General features: G+C 39.4%; 1 protein-coding gene across 6 annotated transcripts in view; it reads right to left on the bottom strand.

Moving 5' to 3' along the window:
* The window catches only part of LOC100344368 (SPARC (osteonectin), cwcv and kazal like domains proteoglycan 3), a 484325-nt gene that overhangs the window by 225094 nt on the left and 233111 nt on the right, over positions 1-26120 (bottom strand). For 4 of the 6 annotated variants that reach the window (XM_070048215.1, XM_070048219.1, XM_070048216.1 and 1 more), the window contains one exon: positions 21846-21960. The exons of the other annotated variants lie outside the window; for them this stretch is intronic. In XM_070048215.1, the coding sequence (XP_069904316.1) occupies positions 21846-21960 (115 nt within the window). The remainder of the gene's footprint in view (positions 1-21845; positions 21961-26120) is intronic. 6 annotated transcript variants of the gene reach the window in all.

Consider the following 26120-nt stretch of genomic DNA (forward strand, 5'->3'; position numbering starts at 1 on the left):
CTTGGATGAATGCTAGAATTCTATAGTTAGATGGAAATGTAGGTAATTTTATTTTCATTTTAAAAATGATAAGGATCAGTTAGCATCATCTATTCTGTGAAGCTAATGAGAAAAGCAGATGTGGTACCTAGATAGCAATCACTTATCTCTCAACCAAAAACTGTCATCTCACTAATACTAGAATATCAAAATTTCCACCTTGGCTTAATAAACCCATACCAACGAAATGGATTAAGGTCAAACTGATACTTTATTTTCTTTCCCTTAGTTCTAAAATTATATTTCCCCCTCGCAGTGCATGTAAATGCCCAGAACTCCCAATCATAACATAACCTCCTGACTAAAGAGAAGCACACGTGGCACAGATTCTGCCGGCAACTGGGACCCACCAGCCCTGCACAGTGATTGGCTTAGAAATCTGCTCTATGAGAAATCAAAAATTAATAAATGCTGGCGATGTAGTGGGGAAAAGGTACCCTAATCCACTGTTGGTGGAAATGTAAACTAGTACAGCCATTGTGGAAGACAGCATGGAGATACCTCAGAAAGCTGAAAATAGATCAACCATATGACCCAGCCATCCCACTCCTAGGAACTGACCCAAGTGAAATGAAATCAGCATATGAAAGAGTTATCTGTACCCTCACCTTTACTGCAGCTCAATTCACAATAGCTAAGATCTGGAATCAACTCAGATGTCCATCAACCGATGACTGGATAAATAAAATGTATATATACACAATATGGGATATTACTGAGCTGTCAAAAAAAGAATGAAATTCTGTCTTTCACTACAAAATGGATGGAACTGGAAACCATTATTGTCGCTCCCCCTCTTCATGGAGGAACGACACTAAACCCTGCCTAGGCTTCATATCCGAGTCACGGCACCATTATGTCGCTCCCCCTCTTCATGGAGGAACGACACTAAACCCTGCGCTGTTCTTTTGTCTGCTCGGCCCTCCCTGGGTTTGCTGCTGGTTCTTCCCGGGTTGGCTGCCGGTCCTTCCCGGGTTGGCTACCATCCCTTCCACCTCCGTGGAAGGGCGGTTCCCCCTGGCCACTTTCCCCACTTCCGCAGGGGAGCGGCATACCGCCGGCCGGCTCTCTCGGGGGCTGCACAGGTGTTCCCTCAGATAGATGTTCCCTTTAGATGTTCCTGGTGCATGTTGTCTCTCTCCTCCTTTATAGTCCTCTTCCACCAATCCCAACTCTGCTACCCACAACGCCGAGTACGCTGCTCTCCTCCAATCAGGAGCAAAATCAGCTCCTGCAGCTCAGTCAATCAAATTGGCGAGAGGCAGCTGGGTAGAAGCTGTTGCCTCCTCTCCCAGCGCCATATTGTGGGAGAGCAGATGCATAGAATAAGTCTTAATTCCAGTAACTTAGTCTAGTCCGAGTTGCTCCCAGTTGCTCCCCACAATTATGCTTAGTGAAATAAGCCAGTCTCAAAAAAGACAAATATGTTTTCCCTAATCTGCAGTAACTAATAGGATACAAAAAGATGCAATACAAATAGGGTGAAATTAACATTTTGAGATTTGATTATTATTTACAGCCTTTGTCTCTACTGTTGAGTAACAGGGGTTTTTTCTTCTTACTATCAGTTGAATCCCTTACTTAGTGGAGGGCTAAGCTTACGATTATAAAATAAACTGAAAGCATGTCATTGTAAAAATTAAAAGAAAGAGTAAGAAAGGAAGGAAAATGGAGGATGGGAGTGTGGATGGGAGGGAGGAACCACCATGCTCCTAAATCTGTAAATATGAAATACTTGAAATTTATTCACCTTATATAAATAAAAAGAGGAAACGGCTCTATGAGAACTAGGTTCTAACAGCTCCAAGCCACTGTGCATTTACAATCTTACTGCACATGGAAAAAGAATTCATGGATCACATGCTGTGTGTCATCGTTGAAGGCTTACGTTTTATGGTCACTGCTAGTAACAGAAGAGGGGAAACTAGGGCAGCCATGGAAGAGGTCCTGATCCCCAACAAGAGACCTAACAACGTATCTGGAAGACGTAAAAAGCTGGGAGGCTTTGTTCTGCTGTTTGGACATGTAAGTGCCTACAAATCCAGGATAATTGTAATTGCTTCTCACAGATGCACAACGTTCTTACCCCCCAGCACACACGTACACACACACATACACACACTCAAACAAGGCACTCAATTCTTCTTCCAATTTCTTTGGTTTCACTTTCCAAAGACATTTCTATAAGTGATTTTCTCTCCTATTCCCACCACACCACCTGAAACTAACTTCTAACAGAACCTAAACTTCCTCTCCTGCCTTTCACAGCATCTGCAGAGATCACCGGGCAAAGAAACTAATTTCTGTTTTCATTTTTAATTCGTTCATTTATTTGAGAAGTAGAAAGATAGACAAAGATGCATATACATACAGAACGGGAGAGCGAGAGAAGACAGAGGGGAGAAGACACACAGAGAGAGTGAACGAGCTCCCAGTGCCTCACTCTTCAAACGCCTTCAATAACTCGTTCTGGGCCTCCCACATGGATGGGACAGATCCAGCTTCTAAACCATCACCACGCCCCCCATGATCTGCATTAGCAGGAAGCCGGAGTCAGGAGTTAGAGCTGGAAGTTGAACCCAGGTACTCCAATGTAGGAGGCAGGTGGTTTAACCAGTAGGTGAAATACTGGCTCCAGAAACTCATTTCTTATGCTTCTCTTGACCTGCCCTCCCCGTGGTTCAGCCCTTAGCCTTAGGCTAAAATCCACAACCCTGTCCCAACTCACAGAGCCCGTGCACTCTGCGTGTTGAGCAGTTTCCAGACTTGGGCAGATTCCAGGCACATGCCAACTTCGTTTCTAAAGCAGGATCTTCCCATTCAGTTTCCTGAGCTGGATCACTATTCCCCGAGATCTGAAAATGACTCACTTCATTTCATCTGAGTAATTGCTCAGATATTATCTATTCTGAGGAAGATCCCTTCACTGTTCTGTCACTGTCTCTCGCCTCAGTCAGCTCCATGTTCACCTTGTCATTTGTCACCATCTTCAATTTTACTATGTATTGTTTTATTTCTTTATTGTCTGCCTTCCACTCCCAAAATGTGAAAGTGACAGGGTGAGGGGCTTTCCTCATCCCTGTAGCACGTTATCCACCTGCCTGTGAGTGACTGGCTTATGGGAGATGTTCAAAATGTCTGTTTGATGATGGATGAATTAGGATTAAATGAATATAGTGCAAACCTCAAGGATGATAAGAACAAGAGTCATTCATGATTAGACAATGAATTTGGATACACAGAAATTATCAATCCACATAAAAATTTCAAACTAATAAGTTACCTAATTGCAAGTCAGGTGAGGCAAGTCTGTATTTACAGAAAGATTATATAACTTGTCGGAACTTTTTATAACATGCAGTAAGCATAGACCCAAATAAGAGGTAAAGGAATGAAAATGAAATTGTTTTTAAGAGATTTGCCTACAAATAGCCGTAGAATTTCACAGTTTATATTAGAAATGGATCAAAGGAAAAAGGAGGATTTAGAGTTTTTGAATGATTGCTTTTTTAAAAAGAATCATTTTAGAAAATTGAATTTGTTTATATAAGCTAAGCAAAAAGCTAGCAGACACAGAAAGTCTGTAGATAGTACACAGAATAATCCTTACTACAGTAAGCATTATAGAGACAGGGAAAGATGGGCCTAGCGTCTGGAACGCACATTGAGGGGGAGAATAATGAAGACTGTTGCTGATAACAAGAACAGCAATAATAAAAGACACTGTTTGAAGTGCTTCGTGAGTATTAATTAGACTTATTTCTCTGAAAATCACTAAACAAAACATCAGAGGGGGCCTGACTTGATGGCATCTGTTGTCTTTGTGAACACACAATGAATTCCAATTTTGTTCCAATAGGAACAAAAAGGAGGTTGGCACTATGTGACTCTTGACAAGAACACAGAGTTTGACAACAGCAGCTTATAGAAAGAGGAGGAACAGCCGACTCCAGCCACCCAGAGCAGTTACCAGGAAGTGAGCACGGTCTGGCTAGAGTACAGACCAGTCTTCAGTAGTGACATCAGCATTTAAAGCCACACAGATCTTAATAAAAAATATCTGGGGCAAATAGAAGGACATAAAATATTCAAACATTTTAACAGACAGAGATCTGTTGGACTCTACATGAGTCAGGTTTACAGGCAAATAACTGTGGCTGCAACTATGGGGAGCTCTGAAACCCAAGTTTTATTCCTGGCTGTGTCATTTAATGCTTAGGTGGCTTTCTGCAATTCTCATAACCTGAAGTACAATGTACTCATCTGTAAAATGAGGGGAATGAGGTTATCCACCAAACAAAGTAAGACATGCAAAATGCCTCCAAATTTCCTAGGAAAATTTGAGGCGGTGAGTATTTTGGCATTGTTATTCATATGATTCTCAATTTTCTTCCTCCCCATTTTCTTTTTTTTTTTTTTAAAGATTTTATTTACTTGAGAGGCAGAGTTACAGACAGTGAGAGGAAGAGACAGAGAGAAAGGTCTTCCTTCTGTTGGTTCACTCCCCAGATGGCCGCAACAGCCAGAGCTGCACCGATCTGAAGCCAGGAGCCAGGTGTTTCTTCCCGGTTTCCCATTCGAGTGCAGGAACCAAAGAACATGGGCCATCTTCTGCTGCCCTTCCAACCACAGCAGAGAGCTGGATTGGAAGAGGGGCAACCGGGACTAGAACCCAGTGCCCATATGGGATGGGGCACCACAGGCAGAGGATTAACCTACTGCGCTATAGTGCCAGCCCCCCTCCCCATTTTCATGATCTTAGCAATTTAATTGAATTACATTGTCCTTGGAGAAATTTCTAGATCCAGTACTACTTTATTATGGTTATGCACAAACCCTAGAGAAAAAACAGTAAACCTAATGCTGAAACAGAAGGAAAAGAACCCAGAGACGAGATAAAGAATGGACTGCAAGTGTGTTGGCTATTTATATGTTGTCACTGAAGCACCTTATTTAAAATAATTATTTGAACCTACCTATGAGCCTAAAGACAATAAATCTTATGCACTGCTTTTAATACAAGCTTTCCAACACACGGAATCCCCCCTAGCTTTAGTGAGCCTCCATGATTTGAAGTAAATTTTTGCAGTCATTTGGAAATTCCCTCAGTGGTTTTTGCTTCTTACTGTGCTACACGTTTACCTGTACTTTTATTTGGAAATAAATGCGAGGGAGTTTTGCAAACTGAATTAAAGTATAAGGTTACTTTGATACAAAAACTTCTGAAATCCATACATGCCAGTAGTCTTCAAGAAGCTCATGGAAAATGCAATTATGGAAAACTATGCATGGATTTCAAAATATCTTAAGAAGTTAAACTTAACTTCTTCTTATTATTTGAAAGACATAGAGAGAGAGAAAGACAGAGAAAGAGACAGAGCCTGCTCATATCCACTTCTTCTCTCCCCAGATGCCCATGGCAGCTGAGGCTACAGCTGGGAGTGTGAGTTCAGTTCCTGTGTCCCAGGTGTGTGGCAGGGACCATGCATCTGAGCCACTGCCTGCAGTCCCCCTGGACGCACACTAACGGGGTCTGGATTTCAAAGTGGAACTGAGATTTGAACCCATGTACTCTGAGATGGGATGCAGGTGCCCAACCACCGGATAAACACTTGCTTCTAAATTTCCCTTTTGATTCTATTTTCTGCATGAACTTTTTAAAGTACGTGAAATTGTTAGGACATATCATGTTCTAAAATGTCAATGGTATTTCTGCGGAAGAAAAGGTCACATCCTGTCCAGATCCAATCCCCCGGGAACAAGCTCTACGTCACTTAACCATGTCCCTGTGTCTGTAACTAACACACAACCTGGTAAGAGTCTGTCACATACCTCCATTTTTCCATCAATAAAGAAATTCTCAAAAGTTCTTGATAGTAAATTTCAAATACATGTTATTAACTAAGATAATGAAAATTTCAATATGGGGCCAGGGCCATGGCTCACTTGGTTAATCCTCCGCCTGCAGCACCAGCATCTCATATGGGCCCCAGGTTCTAATCCCGGTTGCTCCTCTTCCAGTCCAGCTCTCTGCTGTGGCCCGGGAGGGCAGTGGAGGATGGCCCAAGTGCTTGGGCCCCTGCACCCACATGGGGAAACAGGAAGAAGCAGCTGGCTCCTGGCTTTGGATTGGCGCAGTGCTGGCAGTAGCGGCCATTTGGGGAGTGAAACAACATAAAAGGAAGACCTTTCTCTCTGTCTCTCTCATTGTCTATAACTCTACCTGTCAAATAAATTAAAAAAAGAAAGCTGTCATCTGACAAATCAATAGTTTAAAAAAAAAAAGAAAATTTCAATATCTTAACATAAGAGAAATTCACTTTTTCTCTCAGTTAGTAAGCTGTTGTCTCTGTTTCCTGCATGACCCTAGCATGGTGACTCTGGGAACCACATATAAAGGTATTTATAAAATTTCATGGAGAATGAAATTAAAAGATAAGTTTCTTTTGGAACAGACATTTTTTTAAATCAGTATATACGTTTTTCATAATATGTACTTCCATGAAGTGTTTGGACCTTGGAATTATGAATAGAAAGTAAAGGAGAAAAGCCTACACATCCACTGCTTAACCAGGTGGACTCTGAGTGGTGAAGGCAACTTCTATTCTGGTTTGATGTACAAGAACCAGTCATGGGGCTGGTGCTGTGGCGTATTGGGTTAAGCTGCCGCCTGCAGTGCCTGCACCCATATGAGTGTCAGTTTGAGACCTGGCAGCTCCACTTCCAATCCAGCTCTCTATTATGGCCGGGGAAAGCAGTGGAAGATGGCCCAAGTTGTTGGGCCCCTGCACCTACATGGGAGACCCATAAGAAGCTCCTGGTTCCTGGCTACGGATCGGTGCAGCTCCAGCTGTTGCAGCCAACTGGGGAGTGAACCAGCAGATGGACCCCTCCCCCTCTCTTTCTTTGTCTCTCCTTCTCTCTGTGTGTAACTCTGACTCTCAAATAAATAAATCAATCTTAAAAAAAAAAAAAAAGAACCAGTCACATGACCTCACAGAGATCTAAGACTAGTGGAAGAGCTTCTGCAAACCGCAGCATCTGGCCTGGCAGGCGCTTCCCACCAAGCTTCCCCTGTGGAAGGGCACAGGACCCCTTATCCTATGGTTAGCCTTATGTTCCCATGGATGGATACCAGTGAGTTAACAACACATATTCAATAGTACGGTGTGTACAGATAAATAAACAGGAAGTAAGCTGCGTTCCAAATTTTGGAAATATGCTGGCTCCATGATTTTACAAAAGCATTTTAAACAACTCCAAAGGAATTAGTAAGATAAAGCAAGAAAAATATTAATCAAGCTGAAAGATGGTAGTACATGACATTACATTTCTTAATTATTCATCCACATTACTCAGCTAAAATATTCTACAAATATTAGCCATTAATATGCTCCAGTCCTGGGACTGGTGCTGTGGCAAAGCAGGCTAAGCCTCTGCCTGCAGTGCTGGCATCCTATATGGGTGCCCGTTCACATTCCGGTGGCCCCTTTTCTGATTAGCTCTCTGCTATGGCCTGGGAAAACAGTAGAAGTTGCCCAAGTGCTTGGACTCCTGCATCCACATGGGAGACCCAGAACAAGCTCCTGGCAACTGGCTTCAGATTGGCCCAGCTCTTGCTTTTGCAGCCATTTGGGGAGTGAACCAGTGAATGGGAGACCTCTCTCTGCCTCCCCTCTCTCTGACGTGTAACTCTACTTCTCAAATAAATAAAAATAAAAATAAATAAAAATAAATATGTTCTGATCCTTAATGTCCATTACCCAGAAATGATTGTCTTTCTGCCAATACAGAGATAGCAGGATACTCAGCTGTAATTTATCCAAAAGTCTGGATTCTTTAATTAAAAACTCAGTAACAGAAAGTTTGGGTTTAATATTTTAAATGTCATGATTAAAATAAAATTAATCCATTAAAATAGTTCAGAGCAATAATCATTCCAATCGATCACTGGAAATTTAATGATAGTATTGGGGCAGGCACTGGGAGGATCGCATCCTTTCTCAGAGTGCCAGGGTTCAGGTCCTGTCTGTTTTCAACACACCTTCTTGCTTGTGCACCCCGGGAGAGCAGGTGATGGCTCACCTACTTAGGTCTCTGTCACCCATGTGGGAGACCCAGATGTAATCCTGGGCTCCTGGCTTCGACCCTTGTCCTCTCTGGTGTGGGTATTTGGGGAGTGAATTGCCAGCTGGAAGACAGTGTGCACACTCTCTCCCTCTCTTTTTCTCTCTCTGTCCACAGATTTCAAATAAAAATAAACAAATTTTTTAAAAAAAACAAATACTTGTCTAAAATGCTGAGAAATATAATTACATGGAGTATTATAAGAAATACTCATTTGATGAAGACATTACCAAAAACAGAAATATGTGAAACACTAATTAGGTTCATCATAACACCATCTACTTCACAAATAATAGTCTAAAAAATTGTGTGAATAAGTTAAGTGTGCTCATTTGTTACAGCTTGAAGGTCTGTCATCTTTCTACTGTTGGTGTCTCCTTATCAAATCTTCTTATCTTGTGCTAATTATATTCTATTGTCTGAAAAAAATTACTGTAACTCCAAAAAATGTTATTGAAACAGTTTCTTTTCATTGACTACTATTCTTCTGTATGACTCACCACATCACATCTTGGAGATAATGATTTACTTTATAAACCACTAGTACTGTCCACACTGCCTCTCTGTTGTTAAAGATACACACACATTTATTCTTGAAACTGAAATGAGACAAGGTATCTTTTTTGGTATCAATTTGAAATTTAAATAGCATGGCTATTGAAAACTCAAAATTATCAATGTCTAACCAGCATTCTTCATTGGCAAGTGCCTGATGTAACAGGCACCAGCATACTTTATTTACAGTAGAGACATCACTTCACTTCTTTGGAAGATATTTGGCAATATCCATCAAAGTTGAATAGTTTCCCTTTGACTTAGTGATTATGCATCTAGGAATTTACAGCAAAATATGCACACAGATATGCAAAGTCACATGTAAAAGAGTGCTTTTTGAGGAACTATAGTAAGAAAAATTTGAACTAACCATAATGCCCATCAATATGATATCAGTTAAATAAATTGTGGTATAGTCATGTAATGGATGTCCTTACAGGCATCTAATGAAGTGAGATTAAACACAGGGGATATTGTAAATCTTCGGATTATTTTAAATTAAGAAAACAAAGCACAATTTGTCTAAAATGTTCACACTTGGAGGAAATCATGTGTGAATGTGTGTTTGTGGGAGTAGAACTGAGAGGTGTGAGATGGAAGTAAGCACCATAAACTCTTTTCTGTCACATCGAGATTCTACTAGATGTTTTTCTTACATTTAAATTTTAAAAATAAAGAAAACATCGAAAATTGATATCACTTACACCATCTTACTATACTATTGGAATAATATTCCCTACACCTTTATTTTTGGCTTGTAGATAATCACAGCTCTTCTCAGTTCCTTCAAAATGATTAAAATTAGAAATAAATTCTAGCTAAAAGAACTAGAATAATCATTTTTCTTATTAGGCAGCTGGGTTTATGTTTCTTCCAGACAGAAGGATGTGATATTTCTTTCAGAATGAAAAGCATCTATCAAAACTGTAATGACCTCTCTCTTCCTACAACTTAGAAAGCTAAGCAATGCAGTTGGATCTTGCATGTGAATATTTTATTTCCCCATATCTTTATATATTTTGATACATGGTATTAATGTGCATCTAAAACACTTCTTTAAAAGTTACCTTATTAACTATGCAACTTTTCCTCTTGTCCAAACCCCTCCACTAGCCTCTTGCATATTTTGGAGACCATATTTTATCAAACAATTTTTACATCTCCCTTCTTTTCCATTTTTTTCTAATTAATACACTTTCCCCCTCTGTAAGAGACCCTCAAGAACATAACACAACTGGATGACACAGGACACGACTCACGTACGAATGAACTCCTTACTCTCACTGTTCACAGGATGCCATCACCTGGGGTTCCTCTATTCCCTATGCCACTGCAGAACAAGCATCCGTGCCTATGCTGAGTGTATGCTCTTTTACTGAAGTCCTGTTGTCTCAGCTGAAATCCAAGAATGGAAGAGATACACTAGTGAACGTGTTGCATACGGAGTTCAACACCAGGACATAGTGGCAAGCAGCGCCGGGAAAGCTCTCAGCTGAGACCCAGAGTCTCCTCCTAGAACCCAAGGAGGCGCCCTGCTCAGCAGTCTCCAGGTGCCCCAAGTACACAAATGCTGTCCATCAGGACACTGGAGGACTTGACTACAGCCTGTCACAGAAGTCCACATTCCTTGAGGCATTTAGTACTTGTGGGTCCTGTTTTCAGAATTTTTGATCTGAAACCTTCAGTACAGGCTATGAACTATAAATCACCCAGGGCAGGGAACTTGTTCAAACTGCGCATCTTCCCTGTCATTTCTCTTTATGTCTCTGTCTCACTAATCCCCCAACACAGCCATAACATACTGTCCACATTCTCTCCATCCTGAACTGGCAGCATCACATCCCTCCTTCACCTAAAACACAGAATTAATCTTATGCCGCTTCTCCTACAATGATGACAGGAACAACCAATTTTCTCAAATACTGTGTCAACTTCAGTTCATCAATCCAACCTTTAGTGATAAATACACAAATGATGACAATATTTGTAGATTAAAGTGTCCCTTAATGCACTATCAACACAAAGACATAGAAGCATTTAATTCTACCTTGAGCTGTGAGCTGTGTGAGAGAAACTGAATAGAGATTTCTCAATAATTAATGTTTATTGAGTGCTTACATTGTAAAAGGTGCTTTTCACAAATTATGTCTTTAATTGTCACAAAAGCAGAGGGAAATAGATTGCATAATTATCTGTATCACACAAACAAGAGAACTGAGTCTTGGAGAATTTAATTTGCTGAAAGGCATCTGCTTCCAAGAGATGAAGCCAGACTACAAAGCCAGGAGGTCTAGCTTCAAATTGCATATCATTAACCATTATGCTAAAAGCTTTCTCAGACACGAAATATCTGTTAAGGAACAAGTACTAAATGAGCAGAATATCGCACTGGAAAAAAACACAGACACAATGACTGTAATTATAAAATATATATGTTCAGGAAAAAATAGTAATAGCTAACCTTATCATAATGCCTGCCATGGATCAGGTACTGTTCTAATTGTGCTTCCAGACTGACTGATTAATCCTTAAAACAATGTCATCAGGAGGTATCTTCTTCATCATACCTACTTTGTAGTGGGACAAGCTGACGCACAGAGAGTTTAAGTCATCAGTCCATGATCACACAGCTAAAAAGGGGGGAGTAAGACTAAAGCCAGGCCTTTTGGCTGTGGTCACTGCACCTTAGAGAATGCACTTCCCTGTGTGGTTAAGCTGAATGTGCCAGCCTGGGAAACCTGAGATGAGGCCTAGGTAACAAAAGCACCATGCAGAGGATCTGTACTTTAATCAACAGATTCCTGATTTTCAACTGGACAGGAATATATCACAGTAACACGGCGATGTGCCGTGTACCTCAAAATTCAAAGAAAAGGTAAATATGCTGACTCATTTTTATAATTGAGAAGTAGTTACAAAACAACTGAGAAACAATTCTGTTTCTGTAATGTACACGACCCTAGGTAAGGCTTGATCAAATCGTACTGACTGAACAAGATGTGTGATCTAACTAATTCAATTTTCTTCTTATGAGCAATCCTCAACTAGCTGGAGCTCATACCCTCTGCAGGGTGCTATCATAACAACAGGAGAAACTAAGAACTGTATTTTGAACAACAGCAAGAGAATATGGATTAAAATATGCAGAGAAAATGTAGATCAAGTAGCAGGTACTTAGAGATTTCTAAAAAGGAAAGTAGTCTTATAACCTAAGATGAATGAACACTCCACAAAGCTTACAGGAATGTTTTGTTTACTTAAGACTCTTTGTACATGTTAAACAATGCATGTCAGAAGACACTGCAGGCTGGTGCCATGGCTCACTAGGCTAATCCTCCGCCTTGCGGCGCCAGCACACCGGGTTCTAGTCCCAGTCGGGGCTCCGGATTCTGTCCTGGTTGTCCCTCTTCCAGCCCAGCTCTCTGCTGTGGCCAGGGAGTGCAGTGGAGGATGGCCCAAGTACTTGGGGCCTGCACCCCATGGGAGACCAGGAGAAGCACCTGGCTCCTGCCTTCGGATAGGCATGGTGCGCCGGCCGCAGCACGTCGGCCACGGCGGCCATTGGAGGGTGAACCAACGGCAAAGGAAGACCTTTCTCTCTGTCTTTCTCTCACTGTCCACTCTGCCTGTCAAAAAAAAAAAAAAAAAAAAAAGACACTGCAATATGGAAAAAGTGCAAATTCCAGACAATGACCAAGATCAAGTTCCTAGTGTATCCCTTGAACACATTATGCAGAGTCTCAGCTTTTATCATTAGTAAAAGGGCTATAATAACTGTGAGCCAGTTTACTCTCCAGCATTACTAGTGAGATTAACTGAATTATCCATTCATATCATGCATAAATGTGGATGCATGCAGCCACTATGAAGTGTACCTGTTATCTGTGCTTTAGGAAGGAGAATCAAACATTGTATCAATTCACTATCCAAGATAATATGATCATTTTTAAATGTAAGTTTAAGATATTTATTGATAGTTAAGTATTTTACAAAATTCTATAAATATCTATTCATGTATATATAATTAATTTATGATTATAAAATAAGAAATATAAGCACTAAAAGAATATAATTTCAAATATTAAATTGTCCACTGGTATCTGTCTACCTTCCCTCTCTATCTGTCTATTTATCATCTATCTCTCTCTTTCTTTCATCTTTCTATCAAACTTATCTCAAGCCAAACACCCAGAATATCTGAACTTTAGCTTCTGTTTCAATAGATGGGCATAATAATGCTTAGCATAAAGCATTAGGGATGTTGTAAATGTTCATTTAGTTTAGGGCACTTATTAAAGAGCTTTGCACATATTAAGTATAAAACAAATATTGGATTTCATTCTCCTTGGAGATATATCAGCATATTCATATTACATAGAGACAAATCTTACATAAATATAAGGAGTGTTAATTTAAAATAGTTACAAAAATTTTAGTAAGGTCCAACATACATTATTGGTATTTTGCTACAAATGAAGTCCTGTGATTGACTCTTTTTTAAAAAATTTATTTGAATGTATCTCATAAAAGCATTATTAGGAATACAGTAATTCTTCCCACTTCCCCCTTCCTCCCCCCTCTCCTGTTTGGTCCCAGAAAGAAAAGGAGACAACAAAAAAGAGGAAAAAAATAAAGAATGGAGCAAAAAAAAACCTAACAGAATTGTTTCTCAACAGCCCAGGCAAGGGCTGTTCTTTGTTATTGCTTCTCAAAGGTGTTTTTGCTTCCCCTCCCTCCTCGTCTTTTCCTTTCCTTTCTCCCCCTTCATTCCTTTTTGAAACTTAATTGTCCCTAAAGAAGATCCCAAGGATGGTACATTTTCTGTGTCCTCTTAGACGTGATTATAACTTATGAGACATAACAATACGCTCAATATGCTAAAAGGAAGTGATTCTTGAGTATTACTATTATGTCTCATGATGAAACTCTTGAAGGACAGAGGTCCTGCATGGGAAGTTAGTGCACAGTGACTCTTGTTGTTTATTTAACGAATAACACTCTTACATATGAGATCAGTGATCACCCAAGGCTCTTGACATGAGCTGCCTTGGCTGTGGAAGCCTTTTGGATCCAGTGGCTCAACAAGGCCATAAGCAAAGTGGAAGTTCTCTCCTTCCTTCAGAGAAAAGTAGTTCCTTCTTTGGTGACCACTTCTTTCCACAGGGGTCTCACCCACAGGGGTCCTTTATGTAGGAATTATTTTTTTGCCAAAATGTCTTGGCTTTCAATGCCTGAAATGCTCCTCCTAGGCTTTCCAGCCAGACTGGACTGTCTTAAAGGCTGATTTTTTTAAAAGGCTGTATGGACTACTTCCCATGTTGGAGCCTTCACTCCTTTTTAATTCTGTCTATTCTTGTTTCCAAACACTTAGGCCTATGAATACGATCACATTAACTCTCGATCATATCTATATGGTCACTTTACCACTTGTTTCTATCCATTTGATCTTTGTTAACACTTACGTGCTATTTTTATCAGCCAGCTTAAGGGATTTTGGGGTCTTATGGCTAGTTGTTAGGTTGCATGCTTAGAAGTATGTCTGTATGAATGTATGTAAGGCTATACTGCTTTGCAATTGCATACGTCATACATTTCACAATTACAAATCTATGATCTTGGTGGTTCTTCCCACTGTGCCCGCCCTCCCACCTTCATGCCAACCACCTTTCTCTTCCTTTCTTATTTTCACTCTTATTCTTAAAGATCTATTTTCCTTAACTTTATACATATATGATTAACTCTATGTTACATATAGCATCAATGAATTATATAAAAGGGAAAAAGACAAGGGAAATATTATAAACATAAAGAAAGTAAAAGATAAATAGAGATATAGAATATGAAGTTGTTCCTCAACAGTAAGAGAAGTGCTGTTCATAATCATTGCTTCTCAAAGTGTCAATTTCATTTCTACATGTTGTCATTTAGGTGCTTTATTAGTTATCACATGTCAGGAGGAACATATAGAATTTGTCCCTTTGGGAACACTAAGTATTTCACTAAGTGTGATGTTTTCCAGTTTCATTCAGTTTCTTGCAAATAACTGAACTTCAGGTTTTTTTTTTTCTGCTGTGTAGTATTTCATAGTGTAAATAGACCATAATTTCTTGAGTTGATGGGCATTTGGGTTGATTCCATGTCTTTTGTTATTGTGAACTGAACTGCAATAAACATTGTGGTACAGATAGCTCTTTTATATGCTGATTTAATTTCCCTTGGGTAGATTCCCAGAAGTGGGATGACTGGGTCATGTGGAAGGTCTATATCCAGATCTCTGAGATATCTCCACTCTGTATTCCATAATGGCTTGACCAGTTTACATTCCCACCAGCAGTGGGTTAGGGTACTGTTTCTTCCACATCCTCACAAGCATTTGTTGTTTGTTGATTTCTGTATGAAAGCCACTTTAACTTATGGTTTTGATTTGCATTTCCCTGATGGCTAGTGATCCTGAACATTTTTTCATGTATCTGTTGGCCATTTGGATTTCCTCTTTTGAAAAATGTCTGTTTAAGTCCTTTGCCCATTTCTTAACTGGGCTGTCTGTTTAATTGTTGTTGAGTATCTTGATCTCTTTGTATATTCTGGTTATTAAACCTTTATCAATTTTACAGTTTTTTCTCCCATTCTGTCGGCTGTGTCTTCACTTGCTGATTGTTTCTTTTGCAGTGCAGAAGCTTTTCAGTTTGATATAATCCCACTTGTCAACTCTGGCTTTGATGTCTGTGCCTCTGGAGTCTTTACAAGAACTCTTTGTCTATGCCAATGTCTTGTAGGGTTTCCCCAATGTTCTCTAATAATTTGATGGTGTCAGGTCATAGATTTAGGTAGTTAATCCATTTTGAATGTATTTTGGTGAAAGGTGTAAGGTAGGGGTCTTGCTTCATGCTTCTGCATATGGCAATACAGTTTTCCCAGCACGATTTGTTGAAGAGTCTGTCCTTGCCCAGGGGTTGATTTTAGTTCCTTTGTCAAAGATAAGTTATTTGTAGATGCTTGGATTGATTTCAGGTGTTTCTATTCTGTTCCATTCTTCTACCCTTCTATTTTTGTACCAGTACCAGGCTAATTTGATTATAACTGCTATGTAGTATGTCTTTTTTTTTTTTTTTTGAGAGGCAGAGTGGACAGTGAGAGAGAGACAGAGAGAAAGGTGCACTGTGCTGATCCAAAGGCAGGAGCCAGGTGCTTCTCCTGGTCTCCCATGGGGTGCAGGGCCCAAGGACTTGGGCCATCCTCCACTGCACTCCTGGGCCATAGTAGAGAGCTGGCCTGGAAGAGGGGCAACCAGGACAGAATCCAGAGCCCCGACCGGGACTAGAACCCGGTGTGCCGGTGCTGCTAGGTGGAGGATTAGCCTGTTGAGCCGCGGCGCCGGCCTGTGTGGTATGTCTTGAAATCTGGTATTGTGATGTCTCTCGCTTTGTTTTTGTTGTATAAAATTGCTTTAGTTATTTGGGGGTCTCCTGTGTTTCCATATGTATTTCAACAAAGTTTTTTCTATATCTGAGAAGAATGTCCTTTGTATTTTGATTGGTATCACATTGAATCTGCAAATTGCTTTCTGTAGTATGGACATCTGATGATACTGATTCTTCCAATCCATCAACATGGAAGATTTTTCCATTTTTTTGTATCTTCCTCTATTTTCTGCCAGTTCATTCCTAAAATGGCTGCAGTGATCAGAGCAGGGTTGATCTGAAGCCAGGAGTTGGGTCTCCCACACGGGTACAGGGGCCCAAGGACTTGGGCCATCTTCCGTTTTCCCAGGCCAGAGCAGAGAGCTAGATTGGAAGTGGAGCAGCCAGGACTTGAATCCGAGAGCCCGTATGGGATGCTGGCACTGCAGGTGGCATCTTTACCTGCTATGTCACAGTGCTGCCCCCTTAACCCTTTTTAAACATTAATTTTGCCCCTTGTGATTGACAGTCCAGTAGCTATTCCACCATCTCGGAAACCCCCCCATGTTTGACTCTTTTCATCTCAAATATTCCAAGATTAGAACAACAGAAGTGCAAATAACACAGCTACACAGTTAATAACCACAAAAACATTTCAATTTTCTTTTAATATGGTTATTACAAAGTATGAATCACAAAAAGTACATGAGGTGTTTTGGAACCCATTTCTTTTGGTACCTATCATTGATAAGAAGCATTTTAGATACATTTTATCATTTCTTGTTGTGCAATGCCTTCTTAGGAGGCCAAAAGCATTTCCTTATTGATTTTTTTCTTCAGTGTAAATGAAGCAGAAATTAACATGGCTAGTTTTGTCCTACAACTTCTTCAGCCTTATCCTCTCTGTTGTATTATGCCAAATCTTTCTCTTTAATATCAGCAGCATCGATTGGTGCCAGAAACACTGATCTAGACATAGTGTTAATTATCTGCAGCTGCACAGCCTGCAAGGGAGCATAAAACACTGGGCTTCTTGCTCACAACATGAAGAAACAATGAGGAGAAAAAACCCCTCAGCTCGCAGCATCTGCAGAACTTTTTCCCATGGAGGGAATATAAAAAAGTGCACCATATTCAAAGCTTGGAAACTCATTCTATACTTTATATTAAGCCATCTAAATAATTCATTATTTTACCACACTGGAAAAACACAGTGCAGTTTCAGTTCTTTCTTAGTATTTATAAAATGGTTTGGTTCTCACTAATAATAATGATAGCAGAAATTTGGCACAAGAACACAGTTATAATGCAAGCTTGAAGCCAATTCTGCATAGACAAGTTTGAATAGCTGACACCACCATTTTCTACACTGGCAGTGGTGGAGGTGGTCAAGGCTAGTGTACAACACATAATGAGCCACCTAATCAAGAAAATGGATTGGGGCCAGCACTATGGTGTAGCAGCAGGTAAAGCTGCCCCTAAGATGCCAGCATCCCATACGGGTGTCAGTTTGAGTCCAAGCTGCTCCACTTCCGATTCAGCTCCCTGCTAATGCACCTGGGAAAGCAGTGGAAGATGGCCCAAGTCCTTGGGTCCCTGTACCCCTGTGGGAGATCCAGAAGAAGCTCCTGGCTCCTGTCTTCAGATCAGCCCTGCTCCAGCCGTTGCAACCACTTGAGGAATGAATTGGTGGATGGAAGACCTCTCTCTCTTTCTGTGTCTCTATCTCTTTCTGTAACTCTATCTTTCAAATAAATAAAATAAATCTTTACAAATACATGATTATAAATAAATATTTTTAAAAATATTAGTTAAGCTATTACACTATAAGATCAAGATTCTAAGGTAATGTAGATGTGTATGAGATATAGATTAGGGGAGAGGACTCAGCATGGCCTGTTTTCTAAATGTAGGGGCTCTGCCTGCAGACACAAGCAACAGACTACATTTCCCTTCTCTTTCATGAGATAAAGTGAAGAAAGCATAAATTGTTTCTTTTCATCAACAAAAAAGGAGCAATTTCTAATCTGAACTGTGTAAATAGTCAAAATTGATTAATGAAGCCATCTTTCTCTGATTTCTCTACCCAACCCCCAAAATACACACACACACCCATACACCCATACACACACACACATCTGCAAATCTATGATCTAGGTTATTTATATTAGCTGTCTTTATTGATCAGACTTCCTGGCAAAGTTCTTCCCCAAGGATTATATAAACATTCACTATGTACTGACATTCTCAAAGCAAATATAGCATATTAAACATCCATCTCAATATCAATTCTTTGCAAACTAGCTTTTAGAGAACACAATGTGCACTGAGTTTTTAAACAGTCCCTGTCAGTATCAGAACAGCAGTAAGTACTAGGTACACAACACACTGAAGTCCACTCCCTAGCCTCTTGGTTTCACCTACTCCTCAACTCCCCTCCTACACCAAAGCAAAGCTACACACAGTTTTGTATCCAGCCAGGACTACTGTGCCTATCAGTTTCTGAGAGTCTTTATTACGTCAAGACAGAAGTTTCTCTTTGTATGTACTTCAGTCTTTGTGCAATCATAAGTTAGTGAAACAGCAGGATGGCACAGACCCTGCTCTCACTAAGTACAGTAAAGCTATGGATTGAAGCTTGGAAAATCTGAGCTCTGTGACCTCCAATCAAGGACTCTAACGTCTCCTGGCTTCTGTTGTTCAACAGGTGTTCTCCCAGGCAGGAACGATATTAACTGCGAGGGCCTCAGTTGCTTGTGGATTTGGGTCAATGCCATTTAAAAGTTGCTAAATCAGTGCAGATGGAAGCTTTCACTATATTTTCTTGAACTTGTGATATAGCAGTTTTTTGCTTTTAAATGAAACTAATCGATTAAGCCTCCAACTTAGGGGAGGGATCAACCACAAATTCATTTTGACATTGCCCTCATTTATTTTCCATGAATAAATCTTAACAAACTTTTAAAAAGTTAGTAAAAATTGAAGTAAAATATAAGTTTAAATTCATGCCTGTGGGAAGTCTCCCAGAAATTAATGAAAAATACGTATTATGAAAAAAAACAGGACATGGATTTCTAATGGAAACACATCATTTAATTCCATTCTTCCAGAAGCTTTTTGAAGTCTCCCATTTTTTATAGAATTTATATGCAAGTACGCTAAATCCAAAAATCCAATTATTTTCTGACCATATCCAAATAGCAAAATTCCTTGATTCATTCACTTAAAAGCAATACATGAATTCAATCAACCATCATAGGAAATAGTAGATCTAAGAGAATTCCTTAAAAAGTATTAAAAGCAGTAAATACACTTGTTTCCTTTAGTTACTCCATGACTTTACTTGGCTGTGGTATGTTCCAACCTTTACAACTCAGCACCAAATAACACAGGTGATTTCTTAAATTTCTGATCCTTCTCAAAACACAGCCCACCCACTCTATAGAAGTGAAATTGACACTCTGAGAAGCAATGACTTGTCTTGACTGTTGAGGAACAGTTTTGGTTTTTTTCTTTTTTAATACTATTTGTTGAATACTTCCATCAACATAGAGTTAAACATGTGTGTACAAAGTCAACTGAAAATAGATCTCAGTAAAATATAAGAGTTGAAATAAGAGAAGGAGGGAGAAACAAGGTTGGGAGTATGAGTGGGAGGGTAGGCATGGTGGGAAGAATCACCATGTTCCTGAAGTTGTAAATATGAAGTATATGAAGTTTGTAACTATAAAGCTGTATAGTTCTGCATTAATTCCTACAGAGCTACTTCTAAGAATACAGTTTAAAAACTTGCCCCTTAAGCTTTAAACACTTTAAAGTAAGTCCCCTTAAGCTGGGTGGTAAAAATACCATCTTAAGTGTTAAGGGTCTGGTATTAATAATAGATAGAATTAAAAAGGAGGGAATCCAACATGGGAAGCAGTCCACACAGCAGACTCATAGAATGACAATTACTTTAAATAGCACTCTGAACTCAGAATCAGCCCTTACAGCATTCTGGTCTGGCTGAAAAGCCAACGAGAGCATTTCAGGAATGGAAAGCCAAGATACTGTGGCAAAAAATGTCCTACATGAAGGATCACAGTGCATGAGACCCCAGTGGAAAGAAGTGGCCATCAGAGAAAGATGTACTTTTCTCTGAAGGGAGGATAAAACTTCCACTTTGCTTATGGCCCTGTCTAAATACTGATGGAGTCTGTGGAATCAAAAGGCTTCCAGAGCCTAGGCCATTCATGTCAAGATCCTCAGGTGATCACTGACCTCATACATAAGAATGCTAATTATTAAATTTACAACAGGAGTCACTGTGCACTTACTTCCCATGCAGGACCTCTGTCCTCAAAGAGTTGTATTATCGCCAGCGCCGCGGCTCACTAGGCTAATCCTCCGCCTTGCGGCGCCAGCACACAGGGTTCTAGTGCTGGTCTAGGTGCCGGATTCTGTCCCGGTTGCCCCTCTTCCAGGCCAGCTCTCTGCTGTGGCCAGGGAGTGCAGTGGAGGATGGCCCAAGTCCTTGGGCCCTGCACCCCATGGGAGACCAGGAGAAGTACCTGGCTCCTGCCATTGGATCAGCGCGGTGCACCGGCTCAGCGTGCTGGCCGCGGCGGCCATTGGAGGGTGAACCAATGGCAAAGGAAGACCTTTCTCTCTGTCTCTCTCTTTCACTGTCCACTCTGCCTGTCAAAAAAAAAAAAAAAAAAGAGTTGTATTATCACCATGTCTAAGTGTTCCCAAAAGAGGTATAATTCTTGGGTGTTTTGTTAAAGTTAATTAAATTAATAAAAAAAAAAGGAAAAGTGAAATTAACTTCAAGGTGCAATGACTTTGAGCAGCCCTTATCTTGATTGTTGAAGTACAGTTTTTTGTTTGATTTGTTTTTTGGGTTTTTTTTTTTTTTACCATGCAAATTGTTGAACTCTTTACTTAGTACAGAGTTGATATTCTGTGTATAAAGTTAAACATAAATGGAACTTAGTGGAGAATGGGCCTGGGAATGGGAGAGGGAGGAGAAGGAGCAGTGGGAAAGTGAGTGGGAGGGTAGATATGGTAGGAAGAATCACTATATTCCTAAAGTTGTACTTATAAATTCATAAAGTCTGTATTCCTTAAATAAAAGGTTTCTTTGGGGAGAAAAAATAAAAAAATAAAAAAACCCACAGCCTACCTTACAGGAACACTACTGATTGTTAGAACACACATTTGAAATCCTTTCTTTCCCCTTTTTTGTCAGCCCCCAAAGAACAATATTTGTGCTTCCTAAGGAAGATATCCCAAAGAGTGCCAGCCCCAAATCTCTATAATGTGATTGCTAGCTTATTTCTTTTACAAATATCAGTCAATTTATTTCTACCCTTTAAATTTGTTTCTAACCCTTTCCTGTGGGAAGGAGTAGCCACAAAAAATATTGAGAGGGTCCCAAAACTATAATTATTCTTTAAACCTTAAAAAGCACAAATATATAGAAAAAATATTTTAATACAATATTTGAAAAATTTCCTTTAGTCAACAATAAATGCATGCCTTAAATTCTATAATCCACAGTGATTCTGATTTATAGCAGTGTTTAATCCAGGTGAATCAGAATTGGTTTAGTCAAGCTTCTGAAACTGTTTCAGTAAAACTCTGTACACAAGATTAGCAGACACTACCAAATATTTATGTTTCACATTTGTTTGTGCTAAGGAGTACTGTTCTATCAGCGGCATTTAATTTAGCCATGTTTACCTGTGTGTAAGCCTCCGGTGACTAACACAGAGTGCCGTCTGAGGATCCTGGGCAATGCATACTTTATGGCGACTGCACTTCATCTTTAAGCATGGATCTTTAGCTGGATCTAAAGCTGAAAATAAGAAAGACAGAAATTGCGCAGAAAATGTTAAAACCAATTTCTGTTCAGGGGAGGTATCTACTCTAGTCAAACACAGTGGTCGCAAGTAACTTCCACAACATTGACGTGTAACTGTTCTTCACCTTCTTCCTCTGGTAAGAGATGCTTTTTCTAGGCCCCGGACTCAGTGTTTGCAGTTAATCTCCTTCATTCTATGCAGAAGCTAAAATGCATGGAGTCCTATGATCAAATAAAGTATAATCAAAACAGACTTTAAGACCACAACTCTCTGTAGTTGCTACTAATGTCGTAACACTTGAAGTGGAGATATAAAGTGGGGATGTGTAACTACAGTATTTTATATCAGTGAAGAACTACAATCCATTTTTCCCCTCCCTATAGTCAGATGTCGGTGGACAGAGAAAATTGATAAAAACCCAAACGGATATCACTGGGGATTAATGAGTGTCTGGATGTCCAAGAAAAGTGGAGAACAGAATTTTGGGGTCTGACAGCATCACAGCAACAACTAGGATGACGCATCTTCATTTTTAGATTATTTGTGGCTAATAATTGAACTTCATTTCTTCAAGCAAACCTATTCTAGGTCTCTGCCAACACAAATACTATGTAACACATTGATAATTTTTGTCATAGTTTTATAGAGATGAAGTTAAGATATTCTACAATTCATTCATATAACATTTATAATCAATGGTTTTAGTTATATTTGCAATTGTGAAACTAACATCGGGGCCAGCACTGTGGTAAAGCCACTGCCTGCAGTGCCAGCATCCCATATGGGCTGGGTTCGAGTCCTGGCTGTTCCACTTCTGATCCAGCTCTCTGCTATGGTCTGGGAAAGCAGTAGAAGATGGCGCAAGTGCTTGAGCCCCTGCACCTGTGTGGGAGACCTGGAAGAAGCTCCTGGATCCTGGCTTCAGACTGGCTCAGCTCCAGCCACTATGGCCATTTGGAGAGTGAACCAGCAGGTGGAAGACACACATACTCTCCCTCTCTCTCTCTCTTTCTCTGCCTCTGCCTTTCAAATAAATAAATAAGCCTTTAAAATAAATTTAAAAAGAAACTAACATTACAATCAATTTAAAATATTTTCACCAGCAGAAAACTCAAATGTATCTTCTAGTTATCACCTCTCACTCTCTTCCCTCTTATTACTAAACAAACATTAGTCTAATTTGTGTCTCTATTGATTTGCTTATTCTGGACATTTCCTATAAATCAAATCATAAAGTAAGTGGTCTGTTGTGTTCATCGTCTTTCACTCTGCACACTCTATCCTCTTGGTTTTGTTAAATAATGTTATTGATGGATATTCTACATTTTACCTATCTATAGACTAGTAGATGAGAAGTTTGAGTGTTAAGGCTTTCTGGGTATTATGAATAATACTGCTATGGGTAATCCATGTTGGTTATGGTCAGTGATGCTTCGTTGAGACTGATTGTTAAGGGACTGTTGGAAGGGGAGTTGGTATAAATAAGGGAAAGGAATTGAGAGTCCAGTTGGGTCCATGCCAAAATTGAGAGAAGAAATGAAAGATGGAAAACTGAAAACATTCTAGGGCATGAGTAAAAATAGAGCCAGGATGACCAGAAAAATATGCATTTGGAATATGCAGAAACACTGGTATTTAGAAGGGCTCTGGGCTGTCCCAGGAGCATAAAAGGTAGATCTGAGTCAAATTCCTTCAGACATTAAACCTTGCGTAAACTCAAACCGACATCTGTTATGCACAAACCATTTTTAGCTTTAAATGAGTTAAATCTTACTTAAATAAGGTGAATATAATCTGATTATTGATGAACTTAATAAAATATGGATAGCAATATATGTAAAATTAACGCATTTTTGTTTAAAAGATACAAAGTACTTGCATGCAAAACTCTTGTTTAAGCTTTTAAATAAGCATGAGATTTAAAATAACAAATAGTGCAGCAGGTGTTACGGCGCAGTGGGTTAAGCCACGTCTTGGGACAGCTGCATGCTGTATTAGAGTTCTGGTTGGAGTCCCGGCTGCTCTTCTTCCAATTCACTTGGAGAGGCCATGGATGATCACTCCAGTGCTTGGGCCGCTGCCACCCAGATAGGAGGCCTCCACGGAGTTCCAGGCTCCTGAATTCAGCCTGTTCTAGCCCTGGCTGCTGCAAGCATTTGGGAAGTAAACCACCAGATTCCAGAACTAACTAACTCTCTCTTTTTCCCTGTCACTTTTCATTTGAAGTAAATAAATCTTTTAAAAAGGAATATTAACACTGATAGTTGATGAAATATTATCTAATCAATATCATGTTTTACCACAATAAAATGGTCAAGACATTAAATGTATCCATTTGTAACACACACATTTCAATCTCCTCCAAACTAAAGAAAGGTTTGGATTTTTGGCCATTTGCTAAAATAAACAATGATCTGATAAATTAGCTTCTTGTAGCTGCAAAGTAGCTTCAAAAATTAAAATAAGCTATATTAAATGTTATTTTCTAAAAATGTTGAATATACTTTGATCACTATGCAGATGCAAAAGGCTAGAACATTTTCATTATCCTATGTTAGTTTAAACCACCAATAATTTAGAAATTCTCATCAACCCACTGCAGCTAAAAATCATAGAATCTCACTGACGGACAACATAGAAAAGTACAAAACAGCTTAGAAGGCGTTAAGCATGTTTAAGGCACTTCCTGATCTTCATTTTGAGATCTAATTATTGAGATTGATTCAAAAAATTAACTAAACTTGGATTTTTCTAACAAATAATGGCTGACAAACTCTGTACTATACACAAATATATGTAATATACTCACTTTGATTATATTTAAGATAGGATATTTTATTTTGAAAATGAAAAGAAATATTTTCATTTTAAAACACAAACATTGCATGTAAAATATCATTGTTAAACAAATGCTATGATATCTTGAATGGAGACTATTAGTATCTTAGTTATTTCTCCTCGTTCACATAATCTATATTGGGTAGTTGTCAAAATCCTATTACACCCCTGGGCCGGCTCTGTGGCTCACTTGGTTAATCCTCCGCCTGCGGCACCAGCATCCCATATGGGCGCTGGGTTCTAGTCCAGGTTTCTTCTCTTCCAGTCCAGCTCTCTGATGTGGCCCGAGAGTGCAGTGGAGGATAGCCCAAGTGCTTGGGCCCCTACACCCGCATGGGAGACCAGGAAGAAGCACCTGGCTCCTGGCTTCAGATCGGTGTGACACCATCTGTGGCGGCCATTTTGGGGGTGAACCAATGGAAGGAAGACCTTTCTCTCTGTCTTTCTCTCTCACTGTCTATAACTCTACCTGTCAAATAAATTTTAAAAATCCTATTATACCACTAATGTTATATCTCAGAATAGAAACTGGGGACTCAAAAATGTGTATATGTTAAAAAGAGAAAGATTATACTAAATCTCATACATGAAAAAGACTTTCATGAGAATGTTTTACATAAAATTCTGCGTAAATAACAAATAAGTGGAGAATTATTTGTAAGAAGGTACAAACATAATAGAAGAACAGGAGCAGGAACAATCAGACCTATTGTTAGGATCTACAATGAGCGTGCATGTAATTTTAGCCATCTGTATTTTTTAGTAGAACTTTCACTATTGACAACTTAAAAACTACAAAACACCACACATTGTAAATACAGATGCTCAAAATTTTATTCTTGAAATCATAACAATAACATAACCAATTTCCTCTTGGCTGAAGCCCATAGGTTAGAATCAATCCTGTGTCTTAAAGAGGCCTGGAATATACTTATCACCTCACTCTGTTGCTATCTCTTCTTTCCAGATTTCTCAACATAGCATCTCTTACTTATTCTGCATCATTTACTTAGATTTTTTTCAAGCATCCAATAAAACTACCTCTGGAAATGTTTCACCTGCACTGGAGTTCACTTGTTCATATTCTTTTATTTATCCCAGTCTTTATACTCTTTCTGATTGAGGTACACTAACCTGGAGACCCAACAAATACTATGGCATTGGTTTTGCTTCAGAAAAATGCAGCCTGTATTTCAAACAACTGACTTATAATTTAACCTTTGAGCTTCATTCAATTTATGATGTGGAGTTTCCCACATTCTTGAATCAAAATGCTTTGTTTTAGTCTAGAGTTCTTCACTGACTGCCAGACCAT

Source organism: Oryctolagus cuniculus, chromosome 8 (genome assembly GCF_964237555.1).
Source record: "Oryctolagus cuniculus chromosome 8, mOryCun1.1, whole genome shotgun sequence".
NCBI lineage: Eukaryota > Metazoa > Chordata > Mammalia > Lagomorpha > Leporidae > Oryctolagus > Oryctolagus cuniculus.